This window comes from Colletotrichum acutatum (genome assembly GCF_030867785.1).
Source record: "Colletotrichum acutatum strain CBS 112980 chromosome Unknown BDZ83scaffold_89, whole genome shotgun sequence".
Lineage (NCBI taxonomy): Eukaryota > Fungi > Ascomycota > Sordariomycetes > Glomerellales > Glomerellaceae > Colletotrichum > Colletotrichum acutatum.
The window spans coordinates 113449-128752 of NW_026849083.1; the positions used below are offsets into that span (position 1 = coordinate 113449).

General features: G+C 52.4%; 6 protein-coding genes across 6 annotated transcripts; 4 read left to right on the plus strand and 2 right to left on the minus strand.

Moving 5' to 3' along the window:
- Positions 1-53: 53 nt before the first annotated feature.
- BDZ83DRAFT_630889 (H3 K56 histone acetylation protein KAT11) lies at positions 54-2446 on the plus strand. Its single transcript, XM_060508863.1, has one exon. It carries the CDS (start codon positions 445-447, stop codon positions 2194-2196), a length of 1752 nt encoding a protein of 583 aa, XP_060361898.1. The 5' UTR covers positions 54-444; the 3' UTR covers positions 2197-2446.
- Positions 2447-2461: 15 nt separating this feature from the next.
- BDZ83DRAFT_584455 (uncharacterized protein) lies at positions 2462-5844 on the minus strand (the record flags this gene model as incomplete). Its single annotated transcript, XM_060505760.1, has 2 exons — positions 2462-5288; positions 5345-5844. 2 exons carry the CDS (start codon positions 5842-5844, stop codon positions 2462-2464), a joined length of 3327 nt encoding a protein of 1108 aa, XP_060361899.1.
- An 880-nt stretch (positions 5845-6724) lies between these two features.
- On the plus strand, positions 6725-8388 carry BDZ83DRAFT_584423 (major facilitator superfamily domain-containing protein; the record flags this gene model as incomplete). Its single annotated transcript, XM_060505757.1, has 4 exons — positions 6725-6843; positions 6940-7090; positions 7154-7481; positions 7553-8388. 4 exons carry the CDS (start codon positions 6725-6727, stop codon positions 8386-8388), a joined length of 1434 nt encoding a protein of 477 aa, XP_060361900.1.
- A 671-nt stretch (positions 8389-9059) lies between these two features.
- BDZ83DRAFT_733080 (fungal-specific transcription factor domain-containing protein) lies at positions 9060-11519 on the plus strand. The gene is made up of 2 exons (XM_060512909.1): positions 9060-10669; positions 10722-11519. The coding sequence occupies exons 1-2, from the start codon at positions 9168-9170 to the stop codon at positions 11497-11499; spliced, it is 2280 nt and encodes a 759-aa protein (XP_060361901.1). The 5' UTR covers positions 9060-9167; the 3' UTR covers positions 11500-11519.
- A 442-nt stretch (positions 11520-11961) lies between these two features.
- BDZ83DRAFT_705298 (putative cyclase-domain-containing protein) lies at positions 11962-13142 on the plus strand (the record flags this gene model as incomplete). The annotated part of the gene is made up of 4 exons (XM_060511506.1): positions 11962-12158; positions 12229-12322; positions 12384-12522; positions 12592-13142. 4 exons carry the CDS (start codon positions 11962-11964, stop codon positions 13140-13142), a joined length of 981 nt encoding a protein of 326 aa, XP_060361902.1.
- A 282-nt stretch (positions 13143-13424) lies between these two features.
- On the minus strand, positions 13425-15222 carry BDZ83DRAFT_584424 (general substrate transporter; the record flags this gene model as incomplete). Its single annotated transcript, XM_060505758.1, has 4 exons — positions 13425-13582; positions 13648-14169; positions 14235-15053; positions 15123-15222. The coding sequence occupies 4 exons, from the start codon at positions 15220-15222 to the stop codon at positions 13425-13427; spliced, it is 1599 nt and encodes a 532-aa protein (XP_060361903.1).
- Between the last annotated feature and the right edge of the window lie 82 nt (positions 15223-15304).

Consider the following 15304-nt stretch of genomic DNA (forward strand, 5'->3'; position numbering starts at 1 on the left):
GGCGTACCGTCGTATAGCCAGAGCTCCTGATGCTGGGAACTTTTTCGCGATGGGCGCTCGGAACAATTTCTCGACGTCACGTGGCATCGCGCGGAAGGCGGATCATGCAGCGACCGGAGCTAGTCTTGATGAGACCTAGTTGCCTTTCGAGTTGAGCACGGCCCCCACACATGGCTGGGATGAGTACGTACTCTGTGGCTCAATTGTCGCAGCTTCCTTTCAATTAAACCCAACGCGTTTCTCCACTTATTCCTGACACGCATGTGAAGAGCTGCGACGCGTCCCTCAAAGAAAGGGAAGGGACGGCTCCTGCAGCTTGCTCAGCCTGCTTGACCAACCCCTCAAGTCCAATTCCTTTCAGCCTTCTCGTCAATTGACAACCATGACATGACAATCTCTTCGGGAGAATCAATTCTCAACTGAAAAGCTTCCATCTCAAGCACCATGGCGACTCCAAGCCGAACCAAGACCACCTCCCAGAGCAGTGCACTTCTCCTCGAGAAACTGTCGGCTGTTCTGCCCAAGGGCTACCGCTTTGGCATCTACCACCTCTCAACTCCTCCGACCAAGACGGACGCCCTCTACTCTGCACCCCCCGAAGAACGCGAAGACAAGACCTTTTGCGAGAAGCATTTCCTTGCAATATCCATCGATATTTCCTCAAGCACTACCGACGCTGCGCTAGAAGCAAAGGAGACTGCCTCGAAGCAAGTTCTTGTCCTCGCGCTAGAGGTTTACATCTACACGACTGCATACTCCAGCACTTTCTTCGTCGCCAAGGCCGATTCAACTGGCTACCTGAAGCTTCTCAACCTTCCCAAAGGCACCTTGTCGCCAATCAAGGAGATTAGCAGTGCCTTTGCCTCGTACCTGGTCGAGCAGCGCAGGCGCAAGGGCATCCAATCCATCGTCAGTCTCTTCGCCCGGGCTCAAGATCAATATCTCTTCCCTGGGTCCGTCGAGTACAGTGGCAAGCATGTGCTCGATGACAGAGGACTAGTGAAGTGGTGGTGCAAAGTCCTGGACCCTCTCTTGGAAAACCCTCCCGTGGGAAAGGGAGCTCCATGGGGTACTGTCAAAGGCTACCTCGTCATCCCGGGACTCGATAATTACGAAACCAAGGCATTCCTGCCCAAGACCCCACAGAGCGCGACAAATTGGGTCCTGGGTCACGCTCTCGAGAAGATCTCGCATTACACCAAGGAATACGATTGGGTACCCGCACGATGCCTTATCCCCCGTTTCCCAGACGATCCGAAATCCCGATTCCGAGACGAGCTAGATGAAGAAGCGGGCAAGTCGAAGCAAATCAAGACCACTGGACAATGGAAGAGCGTAAAGAGCTTGGATACCTTCTGGGAAATGATGGCATACAGACAAGAATGTTCCAGCGGGCGGCTCACGGGCTTCATCTGGATTGTCTTTGATGAGGAGGCCGAGCAAGTGCAGACTGACAGTGCCTCTGCAAATCTCCCAACACCGAACCCTTCTTTCGATACGTCCAACCCGCCCGTCACGCCTAGCAAGCAGAAGACAGTACGGCCCGTCACGCCCATGTCCACACCTCGAAAGCTGTTCCCCGTGTCACCTTCTGGCACACCGACTAAGACGAAGACTAAGCCAGAGAAGCCAGAGAGCAAAAACAAACATAAGAAGAACAAATCTCAGTTGACGGGAGTCGTGAAGCCAAGACAGCCACGCATCAAGACTCAACAGCGTAACTACCTGCTAGACAAGCCAATCTCGACTGCCTATTACTACTGGCCTGCTGAGGGTAGGGGCCGCAAGATTGTCGATGAGAACGATTACAAGAGAGTCAATGAGCTCCTTCTACGCCTAGACTTTGCCAAACCAGAGATCGCAGTTAGCGGTACGCGGCGATGGATTAGCGAGGTCGGCATGGGAGACAACTGGGGCATGCAGGTTGTGGGCAGGAAGGAGACTCTACCGCCAGCGTCAAATGGCTTTTCGGCGAACGCCGTGAATGTCATCTCGGGCCTTATTAAGCGCAAGCGTCCGGAGGACTCTGCGACTCCTACTTTGGATGAGCCGGCGACCAAGGTTAATGTCCTCAGTACGGGGCTCGTCCGAAAGAAGTCCAAAGACGAATCCGCGGCCGCAGCGGCGAACGGTGGGGAAACTCCGCAAGTCAACGTATTGGGAGCCGGCCTCGTCCGCAAGAAGCGTGACGTATGACTTCGAGGGTCAAGGAATCGGACATCTTAGGAGTACTAGCAAGGCGTTGGATTAGGAATACCAGGTAACAGGATGGTTTGTGTTCACCTACGGATACTGGGATAGGGTTTGGGAAAGCCCGATGAGGACGGGGCATCAAGGGCATATTATTACGTTACTCCAAATTGATCAAAATGCTGTATTGAGGCAGCAAGTTTACAACATTTGTAGATCTTCATTAAACACGAATTGGTCTCGATTCGCACAAACCACAACTCTCTACTCGTTACAACCATAGCGCAGCATCTGAACCTAGCGGCTTCGGCATCACATCCCAACCAATCTCGCAACCTTCGACCCGGGCAGTATGTCTGATTGCTGTCATGGGGCCGAAACCCGTCTTTCGAGTCTCGAAAAACTCGCTGGGGACGTCCTCGGGGATCTCGAAGTCACAAACTCCTTCGAATCCGCTTGCCCCAGAATACTGCCCCAGACTTCGCAGGTATTTCATCACGCCCGCAAGGGAAACGTCGACCTTGTACGATCCCCCTGACGTCGCTCTCTTGTATAGAGCTGCGGTGACGCCTGTTGCGAGCATGTACCCGCCAGCATGGTCAAGAGCTTGACAGGGAGTCGGACGGGCAGATTCTCCCTGCCCGGCGTGCTCTGCCTCGGAGACATTCATGCCCGAACAAGTCTGCACCAACGAATCGTAGCCTCGACGGTTGGACCAAGGTCCCTGGGGCCCGAATGCAGACATGTTGGCAATGATGATGGACGGGTTGATCTTCACCAGCGCCTCGGGCGATAGGCCGTAGCTGGCCAGGCTGCCGGGTCGGAATCCCTGAACAAAGACGTCACAGGTCTTGATCAGTTCCAGCAGCCGGGCCTTTTCGGAGGGGTTATGGATGTCCAGTTGGACTGTTCTCTTCCCTCTGCCAAAGTCACGATCCATGGTTGGGAGGTCGGGCAGGTTCGGTGAAGTGACCCAAACAACGTCTGCGCCGTGAGCTGCGAGCGTCTTCCCGCACAAGGGTGCAGCAATTACTCGGCTCATTTCGACGACGCGAAGTCCTTGGAGGCACTTTGCGTTGCCGCTGACCATTCTTCCGGGAAGACCCTTGGGCCCGGCTGATGAGAGTTGAGCAATGTCGATGGGGAAGTCGCTGATGGCTCTCGACTGTGGGAGAGCATCCCATTGGCGATAGGACCTCAGGGCATAGGCCGCCATCTTTCCCTCCACCGTGGCGGCCGTCTCAAGGTCGATGCTGGCCCAATCGGCAACCTTGTCAGATAGTTGCTGTCTGTTCGATCCAACAGGCAAGCCCACCATCTTGAGAATCCCATCAGCGTGGTTGGGGAAGGAATCGTGGATCCGGACATGGCCGTCCGAGGTCTTGTGCAGTCCACCGATGGGACCCCAGGGTGATGGTGTCGGCTTGCCGTTGAGAGTGTAGAGTCTTTCGGACTTGAACTCGACTGTGGCGTGCTGGAGAGGGACCTCAACCTTGGGAACGGCGGCGGCGTTGCGCAGGGCGTGGATCTGTGATGCAGCGAGAGCTGATAACGCGATGGAGCTCTGGGCGAGGATGCCAATCTTGAAAGATGATGGCAAAGTCGGGGTACCACTGTTCTTCAAGTTCACTGAGCCCAAGGAGTTGGAAGGGAGTCCGAGGCCTGCCCAGATCTCCTCTACAACGCCTTGCGCCGTGAGATCCCCTCGCGACACGGACTTGGTCGTTCCGTTGACAGCGCTCTTGAAAGCCTCTGTGACAGGGTGAATCCCATTTGCTGTAACTCCATTGACTGCCTTTGCCGCAGGAACCCGGATGCTAAGAAGAGGTGCGTGCTGCTGAGTCCCGAGGGTATCGCGCTCGCCAACGCTGCCTTGGGCCCATGGGCGTTTGATTGTGCATTTCCAAGCAAGGGCTGGATCAAAGTACATGTTTGTCAAGATGTCGCTGTCCTCGACGCGGTACAGCTTCTTGATCGTATCATTGGTGAAGATATTGGAGTCTTTGACGCGCCTGTAGACGGCAGGGTCGTCAAACATGACATCAAATGTCATCTCAAACGGTCCAGAGTTCTTGGATCGGATGATGCGCGCGACCTCATTGAGCGTGGTCTCCTCTGTAGGCACCATCTTCTTCGTCAAAGGTGCGAGGGTGCCATTGTCGAGTTCACCGAACTTCTCCTGGGAAAGACAGGGTAAAGGAGTTGACGATGACTTGGAAGAGTTGATGGACGTATGCTGCACAGGGAAAATAGACGACTCCTCGCCGACATCCAAGTCCACCAGATGGTACAGGCTGAACTTGAACACAGCACCGGCATCCTGTTCATGTGGTGACAGGGGACTGGCAAAGTTTCCTGTCGTTGCGACTTGATCCGGATACGCAAAATGCAGGATCGAAGCCCGAACGTTGTTCGCGATCGTATGAGAGAGTTCAGACGTGGGTGCAACGACCTCTCCCAGCACAGCAATCTCGTGGGGACGGCCCTGGGCTGGCTCCAGCGGTCCCATCACGCCGTTCTTCCCGTAAACGTGGTACAATAGTTGGCATTGTTTCGTCTTATCGAGCTCCGGGAACAGATTCTGGGAGTACTTGCGGACTCTCTCCAAAAAGTCGTCAATCTGATCGATCAAGATGGGATCCCGGATGCCTCCGATGAAGATTGTACGATAGCCGAGATGCGTGACGCCTTCGAGTTTGACTTGATATGGCGTCGTCTCGAAACGGGCCCCAGATACACGACACGTCTTTGGGGTGACTTGTTCGTACTTGGCATTGTCGAGGTTGAGGATGCCGCCTGGGCCAGGAAGGCGGTCCGGTCTCGTCTTCTCGTAGAGTGTATGCGCTGCCACGGAGAGAGGGGTGCATCGCTCTGATGGTGACAAGGGTGTGAGGTCAAAGGACTCTTGTCTCATGGTTGCGACCATCGATCGTCCCTTGGGTACGGCACAGATGCCACCGCATTCCATGATCTTTCCCATGTGCCATGCAACATCGGGCAACACTCCACGGGAGATTGAAAAAGCAGCAAAGGGTGCAGGGTCATAGGATCTTCCGCCCATGATGATATCCGGATCTCCCTTTAATGCCTCGATATATCTTGAACTCCATGTTAGCCGAGTGTATCAAAATCCCAAATTCAGAAGCAGACTTACGGCTCAGACCCCATTTGTGCAACAATATCTACAGCACCATTCACGACCTCGGATACCAGAGGCTCCACGGGACCACACGGTCCGACTCGATTCTGAGATATCCTCGTCTTGATCCATTCTCGATCCATACCCGCCTGAATCGTTGCAACTTTGAACGAGTACCCATTGCTCTCCGCAATTTCCTTGACCAGATCGAGCATCTCTGCGACGTGCTTATTGCTTCCGTCACCTCCAGCGGAACCAATCAGGACCTTTATCTTGTGGTGATAGCATGCTGCGAGAATGGGCTCGAGGTCTCGCGTGTAAGAGCCGCGACCGCATGTCATTTTGCCCATGCCGAGCTTATACGGTCCGCCATCAGTGGAGCCGCTGTCGACGATGATCGCACTTGGCTTGTACTTGTTGATGCCGTACCAGAAATGATTTGAGTCATAGCCGTAGCCAAGCATGGCATTCGGAGTGAGTATGGTGAACTCATCTGATGGGTTAGAAGTTGCCATGGCGAGAGCGTGTGATGTATGCTTGACAAGCGACGAAGAATGTTGAAATCCTGGCGCACTCAGCAAGATTCTTGGAAGTCGGGCTAATCGGGTTCTTTTTGACCTGTCAAGTTAAAGCCGCGACTTGAAGACCAATTGTGCGAAATCGGGTAAAGCTCATGAATGCCGTCTTTCGGAGGCTCTCCGATGTCCTCGGTCAGTCTCCTGGAAAATATGACGTTCTTTCTTGGCTTTCCATTCGCCCGCCCGAGAGCTCAGTTTATTCTGCAAAAGTCTGTGTTACGAATCCATTCGGAATCATACACCGCAAGCTCGGTAAGCTCGTCCGATCTGCGGGGTTCTCCTCGGCATCTCCTCCTTCACCTTTCGGAATCCGGTTTACCTTTAGTTGTTCGGTATCTTCCATAGACACATTTCTTTGGCCAAAATTTTCTTGCCGCTAGGCCACACCACCTGTATCACAATAAATTACTCGGCATTGATACCGAGATCTGGTGTGATGGCTATCTTAGTCTACCCATCTAGTCTGAGTTGGCTGGAGCTTTCGGCGGGGGAGTCTTCCCCGTGGGGTAGGCAAACCTCTCTTCCAGATCTCTAACTGGTATTTTGGTCCACTCGAAACAGGTTCATCATGAGTGGAATAAGTTGAACATAAGTCCATTGTGGTCCCCTACGAACGGTTGCGAAAAGCCATCCACAAGAAGCCCAAGCTGTAACTTTGGGAACCCCTTCCTCGGCCGTACCGATTCTTGTCAATTCGTCCGAGAGTTCTTTCCCAGGTTCTTTACTAGACTTTGTCCTTACAATGTCGACCATGCGCCAAGAGGCGAAGCATGATCCAACCCACGTCGAAAACGCCAAGCCGTCTTCCGGCGGTCAGATGGAAGAAATCGATGTTATTGAAGACCTGAAGTCGGCAGGTGGAACAGCCACGGTCACTTGGACCAGTGAGGAAGAAGGGTCTGCCTTGAGAAAGCTCGATTGGAGTCTGATACCTCTGTGAGTACTCTTGGCCGTGGGAATGCTCTGGGCGTCTTCTCGCCTAGGACGTTGCATTGAGCCGGTTTCTGTTTACTGACAACATTGTCTACGTAGGCTCGGAGCACTCAATTTCTGCTCCTATATTGATCGCGGCAATGTCGGAAACGCATACACTGCTGGCATGGGGAAAGACTGGGGTATCACTTCGGACGATTACTCTTGGATCGTGACCGTTCTATACATTGGCTACATCTTGTTTCATTGGGTGAGGCTCTCTCTGCAGACTCTTCAGTCTCTGGCTTCTTGTCGCTGACAGCCCCATCCCCAGTTGATTATCGTCTGGACCTTCGTTCCCTTGCCATTATGGACTGCAATGATGGTCTCTGGATGGGGCGCCATGAGCATGCTTCAAGCAGTCACAACCAATCTCGCAGGCATGATGGCTTTGCGGTTCTTGATTGGAGCCTTTGAGGCCGGATTTATCCCAGCTGTCGCTCTATATCTGACCTTCTTCTACCATCGTGGTGAAATGGGTCTCCGATACGGGCTTTTCATTTCATTTGCACCGCTTGCGAGCTGTGTTGCCTCTGCAATTGCTTACGGCCTGCTGCACGTGAAGGCGTCAATTCACAACTGGCAGCTCCTCTTTCTTGTGGGTAGGTGTAGCAAGGATCCCATTCTACTCAAGTTATACTCAACGTTGTTGACTGACTCGTCAATCTCCTAGAGGGCGCCCCGACGATTATTCTTGCTGTCGTGGCATATTTCTTTCTCCCTGCCTCATCAGCCGAGTGCCGTTTCCTCAGCCCCCGCGAGAACGAGATCATTAGCCACCGCGCCATCAAAGGCCGCGGAGAAAAAAGAAGCGGAAAGCTTAACGGAAAGCAAGCATTCGCTGCGTTTTTCGACTACAAAAACTACTTGCAAGCTATCCTCATCTTCAGTCTCAACACTGCCTTTGGGTCTCTTCCTGCATATCTGCCCACGATTCTTGAGGCCATGGGCTTCACGTCACTACGTGCTCAAGGTCTCTCTGCTTGCCCGTATCTGACCGCGTATGTGGTCTGTGTCTCTGCCAGCTTCATTTCGGACCGTCTTAGGAGTCGAGGTATCTTCATCGCCATGTTTTGTTCAGTGGGGGCCGTTGGTTATGTCCTGCTTGCAACAATCCACACCACCGGGGTCCGCTACTTTGCAACTTTCCTTGTTTGCGCGGGAGTGTTCCCGGCGGTTGCCATCACCTTTACATGGGTAACGGATAATCAAGGTTCGGCATCTAAACGCGGCGCAGGTCTGGCCTTGTTCGGTATGGTTGGACAGTGCGGTCCCATCCTTGGAGCTCGTTTATTCCCGAAATCGGCTCAACCTTGGTATTCCAAGGGCATGTGGATTTGTGCTGGACTCTTGTTTGGAGCGGCTATCATAGCTGCCGCTCTCAGTCTTGGCTTGAGATTACAGAACAAGAAGCGCGACGAGAAGTACGGCAAAAGCGATTTGGACTATGTTCCTCCAGAGGTTTCCGAGGAGGGAGACGACCATCCTCTGTACCGATACGTTCCCTGATACCAGCTGTCAAGAAAGACATGAAACACATTTCGTTTACTAAGAGGTGCCGAAGTACCTGGTTACAAGTTTTTGGGAGGAGCACATAGATAGGAAAATCCAGCTTAGTAACAACGACCTCGACAATTGTGTCATGATTCCAGCCAAATTCGCTTTTGAAGCTCTACTGAGGGAGAAGTATGTCTGAGTTGTCCACATGGACACCAACCTCGCTAAACCTTGTATATATTGATGAGACGTAGAGCCTAGTATACGGCACCACGCATGAGGACAAGCATCACGTAAATTAGACACAACATCTATGAATGCCTGGGTACAAGGATGATGAAGTTTTAATATAGCATATCTCTTTTCGATTTTCACGACCCGGGTCCCCATAATCAATATGTGAGGATACACCTCTTTGTACCTACTTCCCCTCCTGTCTCTTAAAGCCCATGCTAAGGGGCCTGTCGGTGTTTGATGGTTCGAACTGCTGAACAAAGAAATTGGAATCAGTTAGAAAAGGAGGAGGGAGCGTTTATGTTGGGCTAAGCAAGTAGAATTACGTCTGCGCAGTGTGTTAGCGGCATCCCTTCGGCATCTCCTCGCTTCCCCGCAATGAGGAGGTGGCTTGTGGGGAAATGCCGTCAATACTGTTGAGACTTCACATCTCATCTTCACAGCTTTCCCAGTATATCCGGCTCGACTGGCCACATATGTGTCAGATTTAAGCTCTTCGCGTTATAATAACACTGGACACTCCTCAGAGAACCACCGAATAACTTTCTGCCCGGCTTATGGCGGGCTCCGAAGGAAGCGAAGATGCCGAAGCCGGTCTGCAAACACCGAGAGCACAGACAGCCTCCGCATCGGCATCTTCTGCTGCCCGGAAAGCTCGCCGCTATGGATTTGCGTGCTCAAGCTGCAAAGCTCGCAAGGTCAAGTGCAGTGGAAACCGGCCCATTTGTACGGGATGCCGCCGGTCTGGGGAGACGTGCAGCTGGCCGACACAGACCTCGACCGAGTCCCGACTTCGAGAGGCAAATGCTCGCATCCGGAATCTAGAGGCATCAATCAGGAGTCCGATTCGGTCTCCAAACGACCCTCAGCCAGAACTCGAGACACCTGATACCGACGCTACGAATGCCGGTACGGCTCGCAGCCACCCACTATCTCACGATGGTAGTCGCGCTGCTGAAGGCAATGCCGACACGGAGGGTTCGCTTTGGTTCCAGGTCGGCCTCGGAGAGGATGGTACTGTTATCTACAATGGTCCGACAAGCCGCTTTCATGCTGGCTCCCTCGAGGAAACCCACTTGACCGGCGACCATCAGGATAGCGACCCCAAGCGAGCACAAATTGAAGTTCTGCAGTCTCAGTATGCTTTGATGGACTCGGTGTGGCTGCCTCTGATCGCTGCGAAGCCAGCAATGAACGGCACAGGCGTCGACACCACTCTCGGCATGGCCCTACTTGATATTTATTGGACGTGGCTACATCCACTTCATAGCTGTGTCTACAGACCTATTCTGATGATGGATCTGGCTCTCGGAGGACCGTACTGCACCGACTTCTTGCTCCTATTTATCTTCGGTCTAGCAGCTCGGCATTTGCCTGAGCAAGTCACCGCAGCGTCTGGAGTCGGGAGAGGCGACCGTTTCATCGCACGTGCAAGAGAACTGCTACTGGAGGAAATGACGGCCATGAAGCCAGCAATTCCCACGATTCAAGGGTTGCTAATTCTAGGCGGGCGCCAGTGTGCTATGGGGAAAAGCTCCGAAGGGTGGTTGTACACCGGCATGGCAGTGCGAATGATGAAAGACATTGGGCTTCATCTGGACATCACTAAGCTTTCTAGGCTTGAGAGATGGACTCCTGCTGAGATAGAGACTCGAAAGAGGCTGTACAACTCGGCTTACATTTGGGACAAGACACTGAGCCTAGCCTTAGGCCGTCCGCCGTCTCTGATACGACGTCCTTACCCGGCTCAGGATATACTTGATAAAGTTGACGATCAACGCTTCTGGAAGCCTGTCCAAGCTACGGAAGTCTCCGAGAACTTCGTTGCTTCGCTTTCCTGGACGACGTCAGCCTTCTGTGCGTTTTGCCGGCTTCACGAAGCTACAACGGATATGATGTTGCTGTTCTCAAGCACAAGCAGGAACGAAGAATTCACTGCGCAGATGGAGGAGCTTGATGGCAGAATATGCCAGTGGTATGATGAGATTCCAAGTCCATTGAGAATCGAGGACGCATCCATTTTAGATCAAAGCCCTCCACCGCATATTGTGTCATTAAAGTAAGTTCTTGCCCCTGTCTCTCTGGTTAGATGCGGTATTGACGCAAGGAAGTCTACTTTACCATGCTTTACACATTCTCTTGAGAAGGCCGTATCTGAGTTCATCCGATACCACAATAAAGGAGAAGGCGCTTGAGGTTTGCGTCCGCCATTCGAAGAAGATTTACTCGATTCATTCGCTATTCTCAAAGACGTTTCCGCATCGACTCATGACATATCAAGTCAGTTACTGCATATATACAGCTGCTACAGTGGAAGCGGAAGAGTTGAAAAGAGCATCGACCGGTGCCGAGAGAGAGAGTGCGGCAGCCAGGCTTGCAGCCGCATGTCGTATACTTCAACAGGAGGCTTCCCACACCCCGGGAAGCGGGAGAAGTCTCGACACCATTCGACGGCTACTCAGTAACGGGCAGCCACGAGTTGTAGATGTTGGCAACAACTTAGATCGCAGACACAATGTTGTCTCGAATTCTTCAGAGAACTCCAATCAACTCGATCAGCGTCAGACAAGGTCACTAAACACAGAAATGGGTATTGTGCAAAGAGGTAACACTGGTCGTCACAGGACTATAAGTAGGAAATATCCAACGGCACAGAATGCTCCACAGCTTTCTTCTGCTGTTGATGCAGAGGTGGATGATAATGCGTTTTTCACGGAGGGGGCTAGCTGGAACGACGATATAAGTTACGGTGGGACAAACACAGGGGCAGGTTTCCAACCGGACGCGTTCCCATGGGGAGTTGCAGATCACATCTTGGGCAATTCCGGCATGTCGTTCTCTGGCGCGAATCTAGTGTGGCCGTCTGGATCCCACCTCGATGGCTTCTAAAGGGACAGCAGGTGTACCACTATTAACTAATATCATTAATAATGCAACATCGAAGTCACTTTCAATAAAGAGGGGTTAACAAGCCGGTGGGACACTAGTAAGCGTGCCAGCCACCATGACTCCCTGAAGCAACAACGTGACGAAGGATGCCCGAAGGCGCAGACGACTCTACGTTGCATCTGCGGAGCAACCGAAAGGATTTAAAAATATGCCGAATTACCTTAGAGTGAGACTTGGTGGTTGGTGTCAGCCGGAAAGAATACCGATCATGCCGAGATCGCCGTCACCCCTAGTCACGGCTTGTGGGTCTCCCCGAGCCGATCTCCAACTGGCTCTCGGCCGGTGATCTCGGTCTACCTATGAGCATGTTCAGTCTTGAACATTATTAAAGGCTTCTTTGGAATAGATACAATGATGTTTGAACCACGGAGGAGTTCACTGTCTTCAACAGCTGATTCAGCCATGGGCAACTTTAATTCAACCGAAGTAAGCACCCGGCCGAGCTTTGACTCTTTGCCGCTTCACGTGGGGGATCCGAAGGCATCGGCGTGGGGATTATGGGGCGATGAAGATGAACTCGGGGCTCTCAATCTTTTAAACCCGGCCTTGGTCAAGAATGCCACAAGTGAGGTGATCATAGGCGAGACAATACCGCTCAAGTAAGTACATGTAACAATCCAGGTGAAAGCTCTCTTCAGTTTCAGCGCTAAACAAGCTCTTTTACAACAGTCTTCCATTAGATGCCTTTATACAGCCCATGAACCCAGTTCGAAAGCCGTGCGAACACCGTATCATTCCAAAAGGCAACGCCAATGACGACGAGGTTAGTCTTCTGAGCCATGGCTCGCGGTCATGCTGGAGTCTCTAACGAATTGCGGGAACAGATCTCCATGAATACGCAAGGCGCAACGCATTGGGATGGGCCACGACATTATCCTTACCAACAGCATATCCAATATTACAACGGCGTGACTCAGGATGATATTTCAGGGCCCGATAATAACACTAAACTCGGCATTCAAAGTAAGAAGAACAACACCCAGGTCCTGTTTCCCAGTCTCTTAGGCTATTTCCTGACGTTTCGCTCACTAGATATGGCAAGGAAGTCCATCACTGGTCGTGGTGTTCTCCTTGACTGGTACTCCTGGGCAATCGAGAAAAACATCACCTTCGACCCCTTTTCAACCTTTGGTATTCCCCTGTCTCAACTCCAGGACGTCGCAAAGGCTCAGAAAACCGAGTTCCAACAAGGCGACATCCTGCTAGTCCGAACAGGCTGGCTACCGGCCTACCGTGCGCTCACCGTCGCTGAGCAGCTTGCGTTACCCCAACGGGAAGTTCGAGCAAGTTGTGGCGTCGAAGCGAGCGAAGAGGCGATTCGCTGGCACTGGGATCATGCGTTTGCTGCGGTGGCCTCGGATACTGTCGCTTACGAGGCCTGGCCGAGCCCAAAACCATGGGGCGTCAGCATGCATGAGGTGTTCCTGAGCGGTTGGGGCATGCCGATTGGAGAGAGTTTTGACTTGGAGAGGCTCGCTGCAAGGTGCAAAGAACTCCAGAGATGGTCCTTCATGATGGTCAGTGTACCTTTGGATATTCCTGGCGGGATTGCTAGTCCGCCTTCAGCAGTGGCTATCTTGTAGGCTAGACACCTAAAGACTTTGGTGACTATGTCTTGAAGGCGTCGGCGAATACCAAGATTTGGTTACCTCATTCATTTCACTGTCATGCCTTTTCCGTGAACAGTGATATTTTGATAAGGCCTATAACCATGCGCGTATTAACTAAGTCAATCGCAAATTGACAAGAGAAGTAGTTGCTTATGTCTACGCGTAGCGCATTCGTGGTAACAAACAGAGCGTCTTTTGGTTGGCAATGTCAACAGACTTTTCTTGTATACCAAAGATGCCATGGTTGAAATCACACTAGGCCATGTCAACCACCTTGACTTCGCCTTTATCCATAGATCCTCTGGGCGACATTGGAGTATTTGTGGACAGAATCGGCCTTCCCCTGAGTTGTGCCCATACGACAACGTGTGTTGGCCGCGAAAACAGAATGTCCATATCCTCCAGCGAACGACCTATGGTAAGATTGTCAGCATAAGGCATGCGCGTAGAGGCATTCTTGGCGATAAGTAGAACTGACCTTTTGTCTCCGGAACGAAGAAGAATGACCAAACGCCGATAAAGATCAAGAATCCTCCGAACATGAAGAACGTCCCGTACCCAAGGTCGGTGATCATGAAAGGAGTGGCCCTCGCGACAACAAATGAGCCCAACCAAGTACACGCCGTAGACATCGCAACACAGAGCATCCTGATATCCAAGGGGAAGATCTCGGACGCGTATGTCCACGTGATTCCCTGGATAGTGGAACAGATGATGAAGGCGTTGAGGTAAATGCAGACCATGGCAAGATACCCCCACGCATCTTGTTGAATGACACCGCTCGCTGCTTTGGCGGTCGGATTAGCGACCATGACATACCCGCCCACGTACCAGAGGGGAATGCTGCCAATGAAAGCACCCCATAGAAGTCCGCTACGACGGCCGAGGCCCTCGATGACCCATACTGCGAACAGAATCATGCCTAGCATCTTTGCTATCCCGTAGATTCCGGTGCTGAATAGCTTGTTGCTGGTTCCAGTGATTCCAAGGGTCTCGAAAACTGGTTTAGAGTGTCAGCCTTGGCTACTGGGACAGAGACAGATGGTTTTCCTTTAGATGTATTACCGGAAACGCTATAGTATGTCATTATGTTGACACCTGTATAACTTTGCAGAAACATGAGAAACGTCCCGGTGCCCACACGGTTTCTCGTGCCAGGAGCAAGGAGTTTCTGTAGCTGTTGCTTCTTGCTGAGTCGAACGGTACTTCGCTCCTCAACTTGTTGTCTTATTTCGCTCATCTCGTTCTGTATATAGGGATGATCGGCGGGGAGTCTTCGCACGTATACCAGAACCTTTTCCGCGGCCTCGAAGTTATCACCTCGAGCCAGCCAACGGGGGGATTCTGGACAGACCATGATGCCAACGAAAAGAAGAATGGCCGGAAGGAGCTGTAAGGCCAGCGGCACGATCCATTGCGCCTCATTCTCAACGTCGATGGTACGGCTCGTGCCGTAGTTGATCCAGAACCCAAGCATCCCGCCGCCCTGAGAGAAGATCTCAAAAATTCCCACGAGGCGTCCGCGGATACTCGGCGGTGACGTCTCAGCGATATAGACCGGAACCGTCATGGTAGCCATGCCGATACCGAGGCCGCCAATGGCGCGGCCGGCGATGACGAGCTTGAGGTCGCCCTTGGCTCCGGACATCATTGCTCCGCCGACGCAGAAGATAAGGGCCGCCATCATGATGGCCTTCTTGCGGCCGTACTTCTCGGCAACGGGGAAGGTGAGGAGGGCGCCGAAGAAGGCGCCGACTTGAAACATGGAAGCGATGTTGGCTAGGGAGTTGTTCTTTTCTTGGGTGGTCATCTTGTCGATGCCAAAGTCGCGGACAAAGGAGTCAAGGGCCATTGTGCCTCCTATGACGGCCGTATCATAGCCCACTTCAGATTTCTGCTGCATTAGAGAGGGCAATGAACAGGATATTTGGGTTCTCCCAAGACCTCGCTTACTGGACAAGGCCGCCATGGACGCAACAAGAGCAATGAAGTGGATTCTCCAGTTGCGGACCTCAGGAGGGTCGTTCGTCCCCTTTGCTGAAGCAAAACCCATGGTGAGTAAGGTGAGTTTCTGAGATATCAACGCGAATTTCTGTGAAGTCGTCTTTTGTCACGATTGCGGGCTGATGAGCTCG

Excerpts from the sequence above, each read along its gene's own strand:
- BDZ83DRAFT_630889 (XM_060508863.1), top strand. The coding sequence starts at position 445 with ATGGCGACTCCAAGCCGAACCAAGACCACCTCCCAGAGCAGTGCACTT.
- BDZ83DRAFT_733080 (XM_060512909.1), top strand. The coding sequence starts at position 9,168 with ATGGCGGGCTCCGAAGGAAGCGAAGATGCCGAAGCCGGTCTGCAAACA. Across the intron at positions 10,670-10,721 it reads CCGCATATTGTGTCATTAAA|TCTACTTTACCATGCTTTAC; the intron begins GTAAGTTCTTGC and ends GACGCAAGGAAG.